The sequence below is a fragment of the Alligator mississippiensis genome, chromosome 5 (genome assembly GCF_030867095.1).
Source record: "Alligator mississippiensis isolate rAllMis1 chromosome 5, rAllMis1, whole genome shotgun sequence".
NCBI lineage: Eukaryota > Metazoa > Chordata > Crocodylia > Alligatoridae > Alligator > Alligator mississippiensis.
This window is the reverse complement of record NC_081828.1, coordinates 128,738,468-128,759,917: the sequence shown is the minus strand read 5'-3', so window position 1 is coordinate 128,759,917 and position 21,450 is coordinate 128,738,468. Positions and strand designations below refer to the sequence as shown.

Below are 21,450 nucleotides of genomic sequence, written 5' to 3'. Positions count from 1 at the left end.
AGAAGCGGCAACCATAAGTCACAGTGTTTGCTTGATCTATTCTACCCTGCTTCTATTTCAGCAAAGGAAAATCAGCTTCCCTTAAAACAGCTTAAAACACACCCCCTAAGTTTGGAGGCCTGGTTTTAGGGGGAAAGTAAATACAGTACTTACCAGTTCTCCTCTTTACTCATCCAAGCCCAATTTTTCCCTTCACATCCCCCTTTTGGACACCTTGCTGTTGTTTTGTACCCTGTTTCACATCATAGCAATGGTAGCCTGTGCTTGTACCATATGGTTATGGACATATTCTTTCACTGCTATTATGAGAGCTCATAGAGACTTGAAAGCATGAACTTGTCTTTGAGGGCCATTCCAATGCAAAAGTTAATAGAGCTAAGTTCATGGCATGTGAAGCTGCTCATTTTGATTTTGTGGGTAAATTTTGAGCCTATGAACTTCTAGTGAGTTTAAAATTTATTCAGAATACGTTCTGCCATCCCTAACACAGACAGCATTTAGTGTAATACACATCTGTTATTATTACAAACAAAAAGTTGCTGTTTTTACTCCAGTGCCAAATGAGGCACAAAAAAACAACAGCTGTTGCTATTGCACAACCAAACAGCCCCCCCCCATTAGTCTTGCTTAGAATAATAAAAACCTCAGACATAAAACTGAAAACCTCATAAAGAAGAAGAAAAATCCTAGAAAATAAACAGACTCAAATATGGTCTGCTTATAAATATTCATGGGGAAAAATGGTATCGCATCATTTATCCCATTCCTAAGGGAACACTCAATGCTAACGAACTCATGGAGCACATGTTAGCAATAATGGGCTTCCTTATTCTGCAAGACAAAAACAGGATCCCATGCCAACATGGTGGCTCAAGTAACCAGCCTTAGCAAGGCTGCCTTGCAGATTCCAATTTCACTTGAATTCCTGCCACTTCCAGCCTGGCTGATGATTTCAGTTCTTTTATTGAGGATATCCAGAATAATCTGTGGGTATTCAGCTCATTAATTAAAGATGTTTGACAGTGTTTTATTGTAGCAGGTGCTTAATAGGATTTACTGGTACAAATCCTAGCATTGGGATTTGCATATGGAAGACCAGTAATCTGCACAAACTATGTCCTCACTTCTGATTCCTTCTCTCCTCTGCATGAGCTCTTCTGTACTATCTGGTGCACTGTGTGGGGAGAAAGCCCACATCTACTTGCAGGGAAAAAAGGTGTAATGGTCATGAAAGGTTACTTTTGCCACCCATGTGTTAACATTGAAAGCCAACACAGGGAAGTAAGGACACACCATGCTTGCCTGTATGGGTGAGCAGGGTGAGTTATACTATAGGGTCAAGGTTTCAATACAATTCACCCCAGTTATCACTCAAAAAGCTGCACCATCCAAACCGACATTTTCCAAGCTTATTCTGAGTTTGAAGATGAGTTTCAGTGAATTGGAACAAAGCTAATTGTTCCACTTTATAGTTCAAAGAAGTTCTAGAAGAATACACACTTTTTACATGTAATCACAAAGCACTAATTTTGGACATAAAACGAACAAACAAAAAGGCCTGGGCACAATGCTAAATGAAGACCTGAACCTTTGCTCAATATTACTATTATGAGACAAAACACTTTACCTGAATAAACAGCAGATACATGAAGTTTCACCCCTTTACTCCAGCAGAGAATTTGGTCCACTATTTTTAGCTTAATTTTTTTGTAAATGGTATCAAAATGATTATCCAAAGAAGGTATTTGAACAACTTGATTTATACTAGTGAGCACTTCCATTTGTAGTTGTAGCAGAATGAGTGATTCTCTTTAGTAGGATTTCCCACAAGATGCTCAAGGGGCATAAGTGTTCATACGAAATTTCCTGTATTTCTGCAGGCATTTAGAAATCTTGATAATACAGAACAACTGCTTTGCTTTAGATACCCACAAATGAATGAATCCACATTCTCTTTTACTCTAAGAGGAAGGTAACAACAGAGAACCCTTTTAGTATTTCATTTCTTATAGAATAGCCAGGAAACTTTTTGAATAGTTCTGTCTGTTTTTAACACCTGATATTTGAAGCTGTAGCCAGGGCACTGAGTTCAAACACAACTTGAACTATTTTCAAAGGCTTATCCAGGCTTACAACATGAAACAATTATTGCTCTGAAGACTCTTTCATTAAATCAGTTTCTCTCTCTCAATTAGGGTAAAATCCTGAACAGAAAAGGATGTTGTCCTATTTGCACTGAAAGTGAGTAAGTTCTTTGTGTTATTAAATTAGTTGTGATTATTTCAGAGAAATAATTAAGAAATGTTTGCATCTGATATCTCTATTTTTGGATTAAGGTGAGGGGTATGGGGCTATGGAAGGGATAGAGTTAATGTCTCCCATACGTACACAAATTAAGAAATAAAATGCCTATTAAAAGGAATTTTTAATTCTCAAAATGCCACTATTTTTGTCAAATTAGAGGAAATATTACTCTCTATAGAATATATGGTTAGCCTGTAAAATTTGTAGCCAGACTTAATCAAAACAAACAGTGTGGACAGATTGAGGCACCTTTTATGACTGGATAGTTTTTGTGCTCATAAATCACATTTGCAGCTATGCAAGCTAAGGTAAGTGTAATCAAACTTTATAATCCAGGACCTTAACTGATGATTTGTGGGCATCAGAAAAGGGTTTAGAAAGGTCAGAGAGGAGGGTGGTGGCAGAGATGGGATGGACAGCTGAACATGAACCTCTTGACTCTATCCTGTGGTTTTATCCCATCATCATCCTTTCCCACCCCTAGTCCCAGTTCAGCAACACATTTAAGCATTGTCTTGAGCTCATCCCTACTCAGCAAAGCACTTAAACGTGTGCTTGATTTTTAAATTTGAGTTTAAATCCCTCTAAAGTCAACGTGGTGACTTCACCTGATTGGAGTCAATAGGTCTAATCCAGTTTTGTCTTGCAGTTGCCTAAATAGGATGTAGGAAGAAGTTAGAGCGATCCAGTTGTCCCTGACACACAAACCACTACACTCTATGAGGGTATGTGTAAATGTGATATTTAGATTGACCTAACTCGTGTTAGGTTGATCTAAATGCTGATCTGTATAGAGGTTTGGGGAAGTTAAATTGGGCAAAAAAGGGTGGGGCCAATCTAAATGAGTTCACCTAAGGAAGTAAATTTAGGTTGGGAGTGGGTTAGCCCAATCTATTGAATGTGTTTACATGTGTTTGGAGTGCAGCCCAAAGGCTGGGAAAGCCCAGCTACTCAACCCAGCCTGTGGGCTGCACTTTTCCTAACACCCCCACCCCAACTGGGCTAGCCCCCAAACCTCTCCCAGAGACCCACTAACCCTTTCCCCTCCACAACAGACACACTGAACTTCCTTGTGGACCCATTAACCCCTGCTGCCTGAAATTCCTTACAGTGGATTCCCAGTGCAGCTCCCTGCATACACCACCCCCAATCTGTGATCACACAGCTTAATATAAGCCATGTCATTGCAGACTGGGTGTGGCTAACATCAGCACATACCCTGAGTGCCTAAATTGTGGTAGTATATCCATTTAGGATTACAAAGTTTCTTAAGGACCTACAGCTATTCAGATATAATCCTGTTTGCTCACCCAGCTGCCTAACTCCCACTAAAACTATTGCAATCCAGATTGGTCCTGGAAAGACACCTATATCCCCAAAGGTACCTTGTGGGTTAGACCTGTTCGAAAAATGCTGAACTACATTAACATCATTGAATTCAAATGTTAAAATGGTGTATCTATAGATAAAAATGGTAGTTCAACCACAAAGAAGTGGCTCATTGAAACAGCAACTTCTCTGAGTCATGGAAATATTCTGCAATTGTTTTAACATATGTCCAGTTGGCCTGTTATGATTTGTCACACAATACTCACGTATAATAGGCAACAAATGTAAAGTCTGCCAGGGTCCTTAAAAACCAAAAAAAAGCATGGTAGAAGGGACTGGAACCCAGGATGCCCCAATCCTAAGTGTAAGAATCTCAAAATAAAAGTGATTTTGCTTTAAATGTAATTTTTGCATACTTAAAAGCAAAGAAATTTTCAGAGTTGTGTCAAATGTGACACATCACTGGTGTGATGAGCTCAGTAACTTAAATTTCACCACTAGTAATCATTCATCTATTTCAAATCTCAGGGTGAATTGAGATGATTGACTCTCTTCTGTGACATTTCTTAGGCCATAATTCATAGTGGGAGAATGTTAGTTTTATATGAGAGGAAGGTGAATTGAAGACTGAGATGGATGAGGCAACACACCATTCAGTATACTTGAGAGCTTCCCTGAGTTGAAGGCAAAGTGTTTGTAAATGCAAAGTAGGCTTTTCTCCAAGGAGTAGATAAAAAATGAAGTGATCAGAAAGTGATACAACTCTTTCAGGACTACTTTTTTTCATTTACAATACATTTTATTCTGAATTTTAAAATGTTTATATTTATGTTTACAACAAAAACAAATTAAGACTCAAATGTCTTAAGTTATGTAAGATTTCCTAGTGATTTGTACAAGGGATAATTAGGATAAGTATGAAATTAAAGGCAAAGTGCAATTACCAGCCAGAACATGTAGAACATGCATAGTTTTTGCTAGTGTTGTATCAGCCATAGTTAAAACACCAGCTTATCTCAAGGAAGATTGTGCCTAAACTTGTGCAAATACATAGAAGAGTTCCTAGAGAAATCATGACCCCTCTGTGTTTGGGGTCTGATCCAACATCTGTAATCCAGGTACATGTAACCAGGGTACACCCAAGGGTGTGCCCTATTCTCAGTAGGATGGGATGAGTAGGCAGGAGGGGGGTGCTGTGAGAGGGATGCCAGAATTTCGAGTAGTTCCCTCTTTCCTTTATAGAGTTAGCCCAAGCCCAAAGTTCTTAACTACATACAATTTATTGAGTTATAATATATGTAAACATAAAACTAAATATCATATGCATATATTTACAGTGAACATTAACCAATAACCAAGCTCAAACCCTAAATAACACTATTTATAACATCACAATACAACATTTCAATCACAAAATATAAGGTGCAAACATGAACAATCTTAATAACATCTATTTCCTTAATATAGTTCCTGACCCATGGCAAGAGAGAGTCCTCCTTCCAATGGGATCCCTTGGGAGGGGGGGGGTGTCCAGGAAGCACCAGGGGCCCCTCCCCTTAGGGCCCTGACTAGGCCCGCTGCTCACCCAGCCCCTTCTCTGGGTTTGCCCACCCCAAATGTCTTTCCCCTATGGGACCCAAGGGCCCAATGACTCACGCTCCCTCAGGTGGTGGTGGTCAGGGCACAGCTCAATGGGGTTTCCTCTGCTGGAGTGCCTCTCCAGGCCTCTGCTGCACTGCTGAGCTCCTCTCCACCCTAAGCCCCGCTTTGGGCACCAAGGGCTCAGTTCCTCTCAGCTGCTGCACTATTGCTGCTGGCTCCTGGGTGCTGAGCCTCATGCTGCAACACTATTTCCCCGTGCCCTGGCTCAGCACTGAGGGCTGTCTTAGCAGAGACTGGGCCCTTCAGGCTCCGGCCAGCCATCCTCATGCCAGGTGGCTAACCCGCACAACCTCTGCTGCAACCTGGCTCCCAAGGCTTGGGCCCATGCACAACCCTGCGCACCATGGGACCTGGCTGCTTGCTGGGAGATGAGGCCTGAGCCGCCTCACTGTGGGCCCCAAGCCCCTGCTGGGGTTGCAGGCTCAAGCTGCTGCTTGCAGCTCCCAAAGCCTGGGCTCTGTGCACAAAACTGTGCACTGATGGGTCTGAGCAATCTCACACTGCTTCCAGGGCTGGGCCTTCATGCACCATCCCTGTGAGCCATCAACAGCCTGAGAAGTTTCGCACCGCTCTCAAGGCTGCTTCTCCAGTGGCAGCTTCAGAAGCCTTGGGCCTATTGCCCACTGAGGAAGAGCTCCCCAGCTTTTCTTGGCTTCAATCTTCTTGAATCCCTTGCTGCATCTGTCCCTTATGCTGGGCACGCAGCTCCTTTTATATGCTCCAGGGCTCTGCCCCTGAAGTCTTCCAGACCTGACAGTTTACAGTCTTCAATCAGATCTGGGGGAGCTCTTCTCCCCTGCCCCTCAGAAAAGAGGTGTGGCTTTATTTCTCCTGCTGCCTCCTGACTGGTGGATGGGCTCCACCAATCAAACAGCAGGATCTCAAACTTGGGACTCAAACCAAGCTCTGAAAGGTGAGCCTGTTACACATCCATTAACATTACTAGGCATCTTTCCATGCACTTTCGTGGTCTCTGGAATAGATTTTTTTTTCTTCTGTGCAGGGGCTTTTTCCTCTTTTCTCTTGATATTGGGGTTGGCTGAATGCAGAAAGAGGGGCATGTTTTGATATACCAGAGGTCAGTGCACTTAGCATGTTCTTCTGGCCCAAGCTGAAGGGACTTTCTACTTTGACTTCCTTTTGGAAAACTTTGGCAGCACTGCCCCCAGTGCTGAATAATGAACATCAGGCATAAATTGGCCTTAACAGAAAAAAATATTTTATTTGTAACAGTTAACAAATAAGTTCTGAATTTTACAGTTAAATAGCCACTCTCAATTCCTACCACATACCTTTTTTCATTTCTCCCCTCAAAATTTCTTATGTACCCACCATCATAGTGCAGTTGTGGCCATTAAAATGTTAACAGCAGCCATCTGTAAGTAATTAATGTTGTTATAGGAGACTTAATATTCCCTGATAACACAATTGTGTACAGGCAAAGCTGTATTTTAATGGTGGCCTCTTTATCAAATTGCCTGATTACCTGAGGCTTTCCAAATCCAACCTAGTTTTGATGTGATAGTACATATGCATACACAGTACACAGATTAACACACCAGAACTTTTGGTAACTTAGCAGACATAGTTTTCCAAAGGAAAAGCAACACAGGAAGTACAAGAACATCCTGTCCACATGGAAGCTGCATACAGATGTGCATAGCCAAGTTATACAATGTTTGTCAAAACAGTCATATTGTTAAAGGATACATTTTAAAATAAAAAATAGGATAATTAAGGAATTATTTTTCAAAGAAGTTGGTTACAGAGAGAAAAAGAATCTAGTCTGCTAAAGGTTTGGTTGAGTCCTTTTGGTTTAATGCTCCCAAAATTAACTCTGGTTAGTCTTGGCATGCTGTTACTTAAACTGCATGGCTGGTGTACAGTTATCACTAATTAAACACAGTGGTCATACCCATGGAAAATTCTACAGTTAAGCTTATCCTGCTGTAAAAATGTAATGAAATGTGCTCTTTTGAGCCTGATTTATAAAAATCACCACTGACGTCAATTCAATAAATTCGTAATCCTATGTTACACCAAAGTCATTTTAAGTTAAAAAAAGTCACCAAACCAAATTCAAATAATATTGACAGTCTGACCTCAGCTCCAGACCAAAAGCAAGGAAATTTGGAATTAAGGCTAAATCTCTGTTCTTGACACAGAAGGACTGGTGACACTTGCTAGAGTTATGGTGTAGAGAGGCACTGTGAAAGCTTCTTCTGATGATTTTGTAGATGCACTTTAATCATGATATAATCACTCTCACCATTGTAAATTAGTGCCATATCTCTCTGTGCCTCTCTTTCCTCAGACTGTGTACCATGATTTCATGTGTGCACCTTTATGAAATAAAGATTTTTAAAAGTCCTCTGTGATCTTCTAATGCAAAGTACTATATGGCTAGGGACAGACATTACACATAAACCAGTTTAAGTGATCAGAAATTGGTTTAAACCTGTAACAGAACAGATGTTCAGTCCACATAAACCAGTCTGAAAATGTCTGAAAACTGTTTGACATAAAACTGGTTGAATATAGTATCAGAATTAACTGATTTGGCTCAAACCAGTTTATGCAATGTCTGTCCCAGACCCTTTGGTGGTTTAAGATAAACCAGAGTCCCCCAGCATCCCAACATGCTTTTGTGACTCTGGTTTATCTTAATAAACACAGAGATAAGGGTGATATAAACACTGTTAGCAGCTCCCCCCTCCCCGCGACTTGTTTGCCTGTCAGTTTGGTGCAGACAGTACAGTATACAGAAGCAGGGAGGGAGAGTAAAAAGCTCCATATCAACAGATGCATGCACTGCATGCCCCCCCCCGCCCCTCCCCTCAGAATACTAGCCCAGGGTTGTAGGCTGGTAACACTCCCGCCCCTTGAGCAGCCAGCGGGGAAAAACCTGGGACTGCAGGGAGGGTGCAGGTTCACACCCTTTCCTAATCAGAGCGTTGCTGGGGCCTGGCCATAACCCCCTCAGTTTAGTTCTGTGGAAGAGCAGGGAGGGCTGCTCTAGCACTCCCTGGCTTCCAGCCTGAGCCACTGCAGGCAAGTGCCTGAGTTTCCTCAGTCCAGAGGGACTGTCTGTATGATTGGAAACCGGTTCAGCCTAGGCAGGTTACACTAACCTGCAAAGGTTGAATCAATTCAGGCTCAGGCTTTTTTAATGTCTGTCCTTAGCCTATAGGTCTCTAAAGACAATTTATCATTATTTCATCATAAGTCTTTTCTGGGCATAATCATGCCCAATCACCCTGTGTTTTGGTGAAGTCACCAAATTCATGGCACTCGTGACATGTCATATTGGGGCCCAGATCTCTGGATGTAAAAGCTAGGATCTTAATATACTTCAGCACATTGCTTCTTTTTCTTCTTTTTACAGTAATCAATGTATGCAGGAGTCCTTTCCTTTTTTGTGTCGTTGGCCAGGTACAGACATTACACTTTTACCAGTATAAGTGATCAAAAATCAGTCTATACCTGTAACAGAACAAAAGTTCAGCACACAAAACCAGTCTATACCCATAAGAGAACAGAAATTTGGTACAGAAATTAGCTACTGGTTTAAAGGCCAAATGTGTGTTCTGTTTGCTGATCTAAAGTACACCACTTACAGAAAATCATGTAACTTAGATTGATTCTGGGCTTTTTGAATGTGTGTGCCTAGTCCTTGTGACAGGATATTTAGCAGAATTTATAGAATTTATAGATTTGTTGGAATTCGACATTGCCGTACTATGAGCACTTCTGCTGTGGCAGAGTTTTTGACACAACACCCTGTAATGTATATTATATCAAGCTGCACTGTGGAGCAATTAAGATGAAAGTAGTGTATTTAAAGAAAGGGTAATGAAATTCTAATACAAACTTTCTGTAGCTAGTTTTTTAAATTTAATGAATCTGCCCAGTTTGATTTAAGGCTTAATTCAGAATTTGGGATCATTACATCCAAAGTTTCAGTTTGAGTTTAAAAAGCTGAGTCCTTTTTGAGTTATAGATGTGCAAACAAATCACACTTAAGTAGTAAACTTCTATTTTTTCCTCCTTCGTTTTACTTAGAAAATGTCCAAACCAATTTTAATTATAATTTAGTGTATGTTTTCCTTGGCCTCTCTTAACTAGCTACAAGCCCAGAAGAGTGTGACTAGACATCTGGACATCTTGGACTTTAGTTGACTGCTCTGGAGTCCAAAAAATCATGGAGTGCTAAATTTCCCATTCTTCTCTACTGTTGGTCTCACCCTCATTTTGTGTAGATAGATTGATTTGGAAATCTTGAGCTTTTCATCTTTAGAATGCCTGTAGCTACTTTCCCAACATGATCAATTTTTAATTCGTATATGATATATGAATCATAAAGTAGAAGGCTAGCAAACTAAGAGGTTTACAGTACTCTCTTCAGTGAGTAAATAAATAATTTCTCTACAAATAGTAACAACCTACACTATGACCTCTTGTCTTGCAGATGTTAGATTTGGGCCAGTGTTCTATTTGATTATTGTTGCTATTAAAGGGTACATTTTCAATCTTTAGGTGAGTGGAGGCTGAGCTGATTATGAGAGTCACTCACAAAGGCCAAGCTTTTTGACTGTATTTAGTCTCCCAAAAAAGTGAATTAAAATATATTGAGCAGATGTCACAGAAGCCAGCAATCTTGAAAATAAGGTCATTTTTTTTTCAAAGAAACTTAAGTCTTAGATACACACCTGGAGGTTCAATGGAATTTGATCACCTATCTGCCTTATGTTCCTTTAAAGACTTAGGAACCTAATTTAATTTTCCTCTTGTTGAAAATCTTGGTCAGTTTTTTAGTGAATGTGGATGTCTGTACATTCATGTGAATATGTGGGTGAACTTAGAAGAGCATTCCTACATTTCACAGATTTAGGCACTGGTACATCAACTGTGTGAGATCAGTATGTCTGTAGAGCAGGGATGTCAAACTCGTTTGGCCTCTTGGACCAGATGAATGGCCCTAAGCTTTTTTGTGGGTTAGACTGGGACCAACACCCTGTAGAGTGGCTGTGATGCTGAGTCCAGCCCTTACACCATATATAGCATACATGGGGCTGGCACAGGGCACAGACTACCTGTGGTGTGCAGGTTGGACCCAATGCTGCAGGGAGTCAGTCCAAGGTGCTACCTGCATCCCCTGTGCACAGTGAGCTCCAGGCCAGTATGGTCTGCTTATGGTGGGAAGGGTTGGACTGGCTATAAAAGCTGCACACAGCACATGGCTGGAAGGGGCACATGCTCCCTGTGGTGCCCTACTGATTGGCCCTGCATGCTGGCTCTGGGTCAAGTGGAGTGCCATGTGGAGTGCACACCCCCTGCCAGCCACCTGTTCTGTATGCAGTACCACATGAAGCATGTGCTGGCCCCAGGGCTTGGTGGGCATGTAGTCCCAAGGGCTGGCATTGGGCAAGCACTGCCCACTAGGGCTGTGCGAAGCTTCGGTCGCTGATTTGATTTGGAGGAGATTCAGTGGCTGAATCTCCAAATCCGAATTAAATCAGCCTCCAAATCAATTCAGAGAGATTCGGAGAGATTTGATGATTTGGCCATAGATATAGCTTTATATGTTTTTTCTTCGTACCTCGAGGTACTGGGCACGGCTCATGAATGCTGAGATGGTGGGGTGGATGGAGCATCCCATGGCAGTGCGGGGAGGTCCCCCATGTGCTTGGCGGCAGACCCGGAAGTGGAACAGAAGTACAGCTTGGTGACTGATGCCTCCTGGGTCTGCAGGGGGGGGGCACCTGGCATCCCCCCATGGCCGATCACTGAGCCAGGGGGGCTGCCAAGCATGAGGGGGACCCCCCCCACTCCTGTGGGATGCTCCATCTGCCCCACCATCTCAGCATTCATGAGCCGCACCTGGTACCTTGAGGTATGTAGAAAAAACATATAAAGCTGTGTCTATGGCTGAATTGCTGATTTTCCAAATCAGAATTGAATCTTCAGATTCAGGTTTGGCCAAATTGAATTGGGATAGTGATCCAAATCAGCAAATTAAATCACTGTCCCCCAAATTGGGCCAAAACCAAATCGGAATCAAATATTTCTTGCTTCGCACACCCCAACTGCCCTCCATACACGGGCTGGTCTTGGTGATGCACAAAGCACAGGGGGTCCACGGCATGGGCTACATGTGGCATCTCAGACTGCTTGCCTATCTTGCCTGCAGTGTGCATGGCACAGGGCCCAGCCCATGCACCTCATGCAATGCATGGGGCTAGGCTGGCACATAGAGTCAGTTCACTGACTTGTGGGCCATATCACATGGCTCCATGGACTGTATCTGGCCCCTGCGCTATATGTTTAACATCCCAGCTGTAGAGGGTTCCTCATATACTATGTTTTCTATGTTTTCATTGCTTGCATTGGATTTAAGGGACAGCCAAGCAGGAGGGACATCTTTAAAAAGAAGGAACATAAAACAACATGTCTTTGAAACCCTTTTAGGAAAGAAAGAAGAAACCTAAAAATATCACAAACTCTTTTTATGTCATCTGCTCTTTGCAGTCCTGCTACACCCTGTACTTAAGGTTTCCTTTCAGGACAACAATACAGTACTCACTGCTGGCAGTTGTCAGAGCTACTGCACACATGCATGTGTACTGTTAATTTTTTCCTCTTGCATGTGTATTTTAAACATTTTTCTTATAACTCTTTTGAAAATGTGCTACACAAAGGTGCTGAAGTATCAGTTAGTTCAGACTCTTTCTAGGTAACTGCCTTTTTCTCTTCCAGCTATGAAAGTGAAAGAAGAATTTGGATCAGATATTGAACTGTTCAATCCAAAACACATTATTTTTATTTTAACTGCACTGCATCAAGTTGACATATAATGTGACACCACATAACATAACATTAAACAGCATTAGTCTACATAACACATTAGAAATAAAAAATAAATATTTCTTTTGGATCTCATTGGTGCTATCATTTTAAACTGGCACATCTCTAAATGATGTTTGTTCCACATGTTTTGACACTTAACCACTTGCTTAGATGAAGAAAGAAAGACAACTCTGAGATGTATTAGGTAATAACACATACAATATCCCTATATTCTTGGCTCCCAGAAACTCAGACAAAAAGCAGTTCTTTTCACTGATTTTTTTCATCTTTGTTTGGATATTTTTGCTGATGATTTCCTCACTTTCTAATGTGTTACCTGCATGCTTTAAAATAAAAAATAAAACATTGCTAAAATGTAATATGAATGGAACAAATAATTAAATACATATTGAATTCTTTTATGCAAAAATTAGACTGGTATATTGGGAAATTGAGACAATAATTTAATATTTACTAGTAACCTAATGCTATAATTCCTGACATGCATAACATTTACTTTTATTCAGATTTATTTAGAGATATTAATTAATCCATGCTAACACCCTGTGAGGTAACATCCCAAGTTTCCAGATGGGAGAACTGAGGCAGAGTGCTAGGTGCATGCATTTTCAAAAGTGTATGCTTCAATAGTTACCCCTAATTTTGGTACAGAAGAAAAATATACCCCTAATTTTGATCCCTCAGTATTTGATTGCAATTCCATGGGCATGGTTTCCAGACATGCTGAGCAGCTGCAACAATGATTTCAGCTGAAGATGCAAGTCTTACTTTTCTGTGGAAAAGAAGTTCAGAGTCTCCTATTGGGAAACCAAACATTGTAACATTTGACCTAAAAAAATGTACTCAGGGTCTTAATGGAAAGGGAGGATGTATGGCAAAGCCAAGAGTAGAATCAGGCCCCAGCACCTGATTCTGTGGGTGTACTACCTGGATGCTGCAGGGTACGTAAGCTCAGATGGAAGCAGGGTATATTAGCCCAAGTCAAGTACAACACTAACATCTACACTACTTAGGTTACCTGAGCTAGTGACTAAGTACAGACAGTTAAAAAGCCTGTGGTAGAATCGATTCAGTCTTTGCAGGTTAGTCTAAACTGCACAGATTAAATTGAAACAGAAGTGAATAGACATTTACCTTTGATTAAGGAAATGCAGCGAAATGCCTGCAATGGCTCAGGCCACCAGCCAGGGGGCACTACAGTACAGCTCTCTGGCTGTGTGTTCACTTCATTTTCCTCCTGCCCCCCAGGTCTCTGGGATTTGCAGTCCAAAATCAGAGTAGCAGGATTCTGCAGGGTTGCTCATCACTTCCTTTTCCTGCTTCCATGTGCCTCTGGGATTTGTAGTCCACAATCACAGCCAGCAGTAAGTTTGAATTGGGAAGGGGTGTTTATCTTTACTCCCTGGCCCCAGACCTCAGTTGGGTTTTGCCTGGAGGGGGCAGTCCCCACCCTGCAGACTGGGCTGCGTGCCCAGCTGAGCTTACCTCGTTCACCCCGGTCAACCAGCCCTCACTGCTCCAGCTAAGGAGCAGAGGTCTGCAGGGCTAGGCCTGCTCTCTGCCCACGCCAGCCCAGGGTTGCAAAGCATGCCGGGATGCTGGGGAACTGTGATTTAACTTGAACCAGGAAGGGGCCTGGGACAGAAGTTTCATAAACTGGTTTGACCCAAATCAGTTAAGTCTGACACTACATTCAACCAGGTTTATCTTAAGCCAGTTTCAGCCATTTTGACACTGGTTATGTGCACTGAGTTTCTGTTCTGTTACAGGTTTAAACCAGTTTCTGATCACTTAAACCAAAGTATATGTAACTTCTGTCCCTAGCCAGTGTGTTCAGAGTTAGGTCAGGTATATGTACTTGATAGGCCATCATACCATGTAGACATGGTCTCATCCAGAAGGCCATTCAGTTTTCTAGATTTGCATTTGTCCTTTTTTTGAGCCAGTAGACATGGATTTACTAGTTGCACCATTTTTGGATAGATGTTTTTTCTGCTTTTTGACAGATAAATACCATTTAAAAATTTTAATGAGTAGTTCTTGTGTTAACTGTCTCTTTCCTATGGGTCATATTTTCTTCTATACCAATTTCCCTCCCTAAATGAAGGCTGTATTGATCCTTCAAAAGTATTGTATACTTGTACTTGGGTGACTGACAGTCTGTCAATGTGCGTGCCTTTGAGGTAATTCCTGACAGGAGCAGCAGTAGTCAGATAGTATTTGTGCTGTTAGAACTCACTGCTGTATCAGCAACCCTGACATTCTTGAGTGAAAATCAAACATGTTGAGCATTTCCCTGGATCTCAATACACCAAAGTCTTCTCCATATCTCTTGTTAGGCATAGCCTACAAAAGAGGAATTGGAATTTTACTTAGAACCCTCTATGGGGCTCTTAATTAACTGTCTTCTTTAATTGAGTAAGTGCACACACCTGGGTACTCTCATCCCCACCCTCATTTATTTGGCAGTCACTTGCTTGTGTATCCATACCCTGAGACTGTTGGCTTCTTAGAGGAGGGATGGTCTTTTTGTTGTAAGTTCATGCAGTACTGAGTATCATAGAATCATAGAAAACAACTTGTCCTAGTCTGTGACTGGTTTCCCCACGTGTTTCCACAAGTGAAGTCATCGTCGTTATCAGGTTAGAAAAAAATTGGCCTTTCTCCCCTTTGATTTTTTTTACTTCCCTATCATGCACAGCCAGAAATTTGCTCCAAATTTGTAAGAATTAATATGCAGGTATACCATAATATTAGGTATTTATCAATTCATCACATGTCTTTATTTTCTATCCAGAGAAGCCTTTTACCCAGTATCACTGCAATGAACCTATATAAAACAATGGTGAATAAATCACAAATAGAAGCAATGGGTTATAAAAGGTATATAATATCATAGAGCAACCGTGTAAACACATTCAATTTCATGGCTTACTGTTAGGCAAGATTTATGGTAGCTGTTGATGGAGCAGAGTAAACTAGCCAAAACAAGCCAGAGAATCTGGGCAAACATCTCTAACTATATAATGTATACATATGTAATAAATATAAATACATAAGCCTATGTGGTCAGATCCAGGTCTTACTGAACTCAATGGCACAATGCCCATTGACTTCAGTAGGACTGAAATGTAACTCATATTTAGGGACATCAAAAACATTAACTTTAAATAGCCCACTTGTGTGCATGTGCACACATGTGTGTGTATTTTTTAACATTTTTGTATCTCTGTTAGTGTTAATGCCTCAGGCCATGACCCTACAATAAATTCAGTGTGTTCAGACTCTTGTGCCTATAGAGTTTTGTTAACTTTCACTGGACCCTGCATGGACTCAAAGACTTGCCTGCACTAATCTGAGTAGCAGACAAAGACTCACAATGGCTAGTACTTAAAAAAAATTAATAATCTAATTTAAATTGTAATAACATAATCTCTACATCTTGTTTAGATCCTTTAAGACTCTTAGTTTGAGTGATGAAGGTAGCCTCATTGGAGTTTTAAGGTAGCCTCACTGGAGTTTTATTTTCTTTTTGTTCGATTTTTGCTCTAACCTTCATTTACCAGTATAATGTTGGTATTGAGCTTCCTAACCATTCAAGGATCTTTACATTAGAAGAAAAAATAAAAAAAAATGCAGGCTTTCCCATTCTACTTTTTTTTTTTCACAATTTTTTTTATCAGGTGCTCTCCATCCCCAAACAATGTTTACCAATTACTACTGTTTAAACTTCAACTGGTCTTGATGGTGCTTTTGTTTCTCACTCACCTGCAGAGCCTGGAGTTTGCACTGTATTTGGAGACCCCCACTACAACACTTTTGATGGACGGACATTTAACTTTCAGGGAACATGTCAGTACGTTTTGACAAAAGACTGCTCCTCCTCTGCCTCGTCCTTCCAGGTGCTGGTGAAAAACGATGCTCGTCGGACCCGATCTTTTTCTTGGACAAAATCTGTGGACCTTGTGTTGGGCAGAAATACAATCAGCCTCCAGCAACACCTTACTGTGAAGTGGAATGGGACCCGGATATCACTCCCTTGCAAGACACCACAGTTTCAGATCAACTTGGATGGTTATTTGCTGAAAGTAACAACCAAAGCAGGTGGGGCTAAAAGGAATGTGCTTGTTCTAAGTCTGAAATGTTGGCATAAACATCAAAGATGTGGTGCCTCTAGTGAACTCACCAAATGTCACTATTCTGGAATTGAGAGCATGAAGAAATAAAAATAGATTGGTAATAATTATATTTATACTTCCTTAGAGCTTGATGTCTGATGATCTCAAAGTGCTCTATCAACCTCACACTCCTGATTCATGTGTACAGAGATATTGATATGCAAATTTACAGACTCGGGTAGAGCAGCTTTTAAAAATGTATTTATTTCTGCAAATGGCGAACAAGTGCTACAGTGCATGAGTACATATGCGAATTTAACTTCTAGTAATTTCTAAATGGTCATCATTTAATGGTAACCGATAACACTGAACAACAGGAAATTGATTCTCAAACATGACCTTAATTTTTTCAGTCACAGCAATAAATCATACCCTTTTTCTGTGTGTGATGTGTATAAAATCACAATTCTGCACCTGCAGTGAATGGCCAGGAAAAGCCTGAATGATCTGCAGGTGCAAAAATCACAGAAACAATTCACTTGGGATGCCCACCAAAATACATGCTTCAGTTTGAAAACTGGTCCCAGGATGCTGTGTAATATTAGCTTGCAGGATTCTCTCTCTGTCCAAATGAGAGCTTGTCAATGCAGAATTGTGATTTGGTCTTCTGTTATAGAACCAGAAGTGGGAGCAAATGGGAAAATTCAGAACATCTGGTACCTTTCGTGAAGGAAAAAGGAAGGGAGAGAGAGCAGACTCTCAGGTCTGTAAGGTCCTGGCAAAAATGTTAATTGTCAAAATACTAGACCATAGGGCTTACATGTGTTTTGATAAACTGTTCTGAGACTGTAATGTTCTGTTGAAGATAAATACTGAGTGGAAGTAAAGAAATTATGTATTAGCATGTGTCAGGTACTTCTGCAGTCCAGGGAGATTTCACTTGTACAGTGAAGTACTGTTTCAGTGAGAATAATATTTACTGTTAATTCAATTAAATGCCATGTAAAAAGAGTGAAACCAATCTCTCTTTAAAAAGTGGTAAGATTACAGACATAAGGTAAAGTCACATTCATTATCTGGAGTCGTTTTTTAGGGATACCCTACTACCCACCGCTGAGTTGAGAATTTATACACCTCTTCATGTATCCACTGGAAACGTAACCCTGCATAATGTGGATCCCAGCTTTGAGCTTGCTCTTCAAAATGGCAAGGCAAATTTTTGTGGCTGTTTGTAAAATGTACACAAGATGACCATTATTCACATGTTCTAATTAAAAGCATCTTGAGGGTTTCTCTTTGCAGCCAGCTGAATCCTGCAAGTTGTAGTGATGTGGAATTCATTAGCCAACCACAGGCCAGAGCGACATTCTCAATCAAATTTGACTGGCAGCTAATGCTGCTGCTACTCTGTTAATTGCTGGGATAAGCCCAAAGAACGACTGCATGTAACCCTTCCACCCCGTGTTGGCAGATGCAGCACAAACATGGCACATGACAAAATACCAAGGAGTGTGTAATCACCACCAATTATAGTTTAAATAATTCTTCCCCTTAACAGTCACGGATCAGATTCCTTTTACTGAAAGCTTCACTAAGAGCCAATTTCTCTTTGCCTTAGCACACAAAGCTTGAAAAGCAAATGAACTGCATGGTTCCACTTTGGTGGGGGGAGGACAAGCTACTGACAGTCAGTCTGTTCAGGGAGATGGAATGTGCCCAGTAGGACTGGCTGGAAGTCAGAATTTCTGTTCTGTAGGAAATTCTAAATTTTTGGAAAAAAAAGTCCCTTCATCTTCAGAGAAAACAGAGAATTTTTGAAGCTTCTTCCAGGTGCTGGGATCTGAGAAAAATCATGTAGAAATAATCCATTGTTTCATTTAAAAAATGTAAAACTCAACTCACCCTGTGAGTACAAATTTCAGTGTTTTTGGCTCAGCATGAGCTCACCCAGCAGCACCCAAGTTCCCAACTCCATGGCAGGGAGCCTGGATCTCTCCTATCCCTAGCACCCAGGCAGCCTGCATGGAAAGGCTATCCTTAGAGGTACAGACCATGGAGCCTAGGTTCCTATGTGCTCCACCAGGCATATTGGCAGGAGCCTAGTTGGAACCTTGCCTGTGTTTAGTTGGAAATTTGCTGAAACCAGTATGTTCCTCCGAAATATTCCAGGTTAGAGGAACCGGCCTTTTACAATGGGACCCTGTTTTGCTGAAAAATTCCTGACTGGCTCTAATCCTGAGTATCCAGAAGCAGCAACTGTGGTGCCCCATTTCCATGACAGTGCAGATAGTTTTACAATTGCCTTTCACTAGGCTTGTAATGATGCAGGTTTTTTTTTTTAAATTTCCATGTTGGAAATAGAAGGGAGCTCAGCAGATGCTGTGCTGGAGTTTTTTCCTCCACTGGAAGGTTGCGGGATGAATCTGTTTGCTCAACGGCTGTGCAGAGCCTCTGCATGAACCTCATTTGCTCAGGCTTCGTGTACTGGGATTTGCCCCTAAATCCATAGAGAAGAGTCATGTCTGCCAGATCTTGAGGATGCCTCTACCGTGAGAAATTCTACAGAACAATTGGAAAGAGCCCCCAGCATGTGAATTGCAGTGTGTGATGTGCATAAATCCAGAAAGGATTTCTAATGCAGGATAGCACATGCTGTGCCAAGTTAAGAAGGCAAGCAACACGTTTGTTAAGCATTCCCCCAGTGCAAGGGGAAAATTGGAAACCCCTATGAAGCAACTCAAAAAATGTTCCTATTCTGCACGTCCCCTGATGGGACAGATGCTGTGTCCTTTGGCGTCAAATCCTGCCAATCACTTAAATCCTGATTCTTATCCAAGAGAACGGGAAACTCATCCGTTTGGGAAAGAAAAAAGAAATAGGCACCAAACAACACTTCCAAACAATTTCTGTCTGCCAAACGGACAATTTTCAAACATTGTTCCATAGACTAATCCCCTTTGTTACAGCTCTTGTTAATCTATTTAAATAAACTAAATTTTCCACGTATGCACAAACAGAAAGATACATGCTATGCAGTGTGAACAGGCAGCAGCAAGAATAGTGGGTGTATCATGGTGCTAGCTACAAAATTCATAGCACCAATAACCTTTTCTTGTTATTGGAAATCAAAAAAGATCTGTTATGGGGAGAAGTTTATATGTTCCTCATTAAAATAAATAAAATAAAGGGGAATAAATCCTTAAAAATAAGCAGTATGAGACAGTTACCAAGTGTTCATTTGAACCTGAAATATTAAAGCAGGATATAATGTAATTATACTATACGCAATTAGTGAAAAGTATATCCTGTTTTATTAGTATGACAGTGTCCATCTTGGCCAGTGCTGACAATTGAAGCAGAAACCTCCTGATTTAGAAGTGTGAATTTCTATAGCTTCAGCTGAAGTCAGCTGGTGCCTTGGGAATTATATCTTCTGTAGTCAGGGCCCATAGGGTGACATATAACACACATTCATCAGTAGGTTGCATTATCTCTGAATGGCTTTACATTTAGATTGCACGATTGTTACTAATACTGGACAGCATGAGTTGTTTCAGTCAAGTCAATTAATGCTTCTTCAGCAATCGAGCTACTGTTGGAAAATGAATATGGAGCTATTAATCTGGACCAACCTCCTTTCTTGCCTTTGTGACTTCATTTAAGCAGCATGATGGAGCTCATTTGGAGAATGAGTTGAGCATTCACTTCTAAATTAGATTCATATCATAAACAGAGATGGACTTAAAATTTGGATTTTGACACTCCAAGGTTTGAGAGAACTTATCTGAGTTTTCCATATGAAGTGTACTCAATTTACAAAATAATGGCAGCTCTTCTAAATGCTGGCATGGCAAAATCAACCCGGTGTCTGAAAATCAAGCTGTGTTTTGTTTTGTGCAGTGTTGTCAGAAGCAAAGATGGCTTGTTGCATCTTCAGTAAACTAAATAATAACTGTAATGCCCCTGGAAGAAGATGCAGTGGCTTTGACCATTCAAGTGTTATAACAATATGTCAAATTATTTTCAGACATGGGTTAAATAAGGATATGTTTAGACGTTGCACTGTGCACCTGCACTGCCTTCATAAGAAACCATGAAGCTGTGAGGGAGCACACTGAATGGGTACCTGTCAGAGATGTGTCCTCTGGCATCTCAAAACCACTGATAGTGGATGCTTGGTGGGATGACACAGTAATGAATGAGGGATAGATCACTCTAGTTATGCCCTGTTCAATACTCTGCTTCTAAAGTATCTACTCCTGCCACTATTGAATGCTGGGCTAGAACTATCGGTCTGATTCAGTATGGCACTTGTTATATTCTTATCTACTTGACAACTGTTTTCCCAAAACACATGATAACATGTCTCAAACTATGTCTCAAACATAGCGTGGAAAAGACAATCTGTACCAGTGACAAAAAAACCCTTTTGCAGCCATTGTTCTGATTACAGTTACTTCTGAGGCACATTCTGTTTGAGTAGCTATGGAAATTGAAAATGTAATATGAGTCAGTGAGGCTTATTGCTAAAGGAACCATTTCAGATTTGAATGGAGTGATTGGTATGTTAAGTTACATATATGAATATGCAAGGGATATTGATCATATGGGACATTTTTAGATGTGTGTGATGCAGCGCCGGGAGCTTTTGAAAGTGCCTAGCGCTGCGTTGCATGCATTTGTATAAATGGCAAAATGTGTGTCAGCGCTGAGAAAATGGTATGCTTTTGAACAAAAACATATTGAAGGTGTTTTAGTTCAAAAGCACACCCACTGCCATTTACCCAGCGCTGATGCACTGTTTATACAAATACAAGTGATGCAGCTCCGGGCACGTCAGCTTGCATTTGGAGCAGAAATGCAATTTGGATCTCCGGTGCATCGCAGCATGAAAAGGTATGTGTATAAATGCCCATGAAGCCTGAAAGGAGAGGGTGTAAAGAAATCCTGTTCTGTTCCTGGCTGTGCCACAGGCGTCCTGTGTGAATCTGACCAAGGCACAAATTTTATGGGTCTTGTTTCTAGTAGAATGCAGGTAATGATACAGGGAAGTCGGGAGGATATATAACTGTTGGTCACATGTTTTGTGATATTCCAATGGAAAGCACTTCCTAAGCTAAAGTATTATTTTCAGATGGCACTGACAATAGGAATGAAGGTAAAGAATAAC

General features: G+C 41.0%; 1 protein-coding gene across 3 annotated transcripts in view; it reads left to right on the top strand.

Moving 5' to 3' along the window:
* BMPER (BMP binding endothelial regulator) overlaps positions 1–21,450 on the top strand; it is a 242,062-nt gene that overhangs the window by 134,706 nt on the left and 85,906 nt on the right. For 2 of the 3 annotated variants that reach the window (XM_019483425.2, XM_014602611.3), the window contains exons 11-12: positions 2,196–2,241; positions 15,937–16,266. In XM_019483425.2, the coding sequence (XP_019338970.1) occupies positions 2,196–2,241; positions 15,937–16,266 (376 nt within the window). The remainder of the gene's footprint in view (positions 1–2,195; positions 2,242–15,936; positions 16,267–21,450) is intronic. The other variant, XM_059728689.1, reaches the window with a different exon arrangement.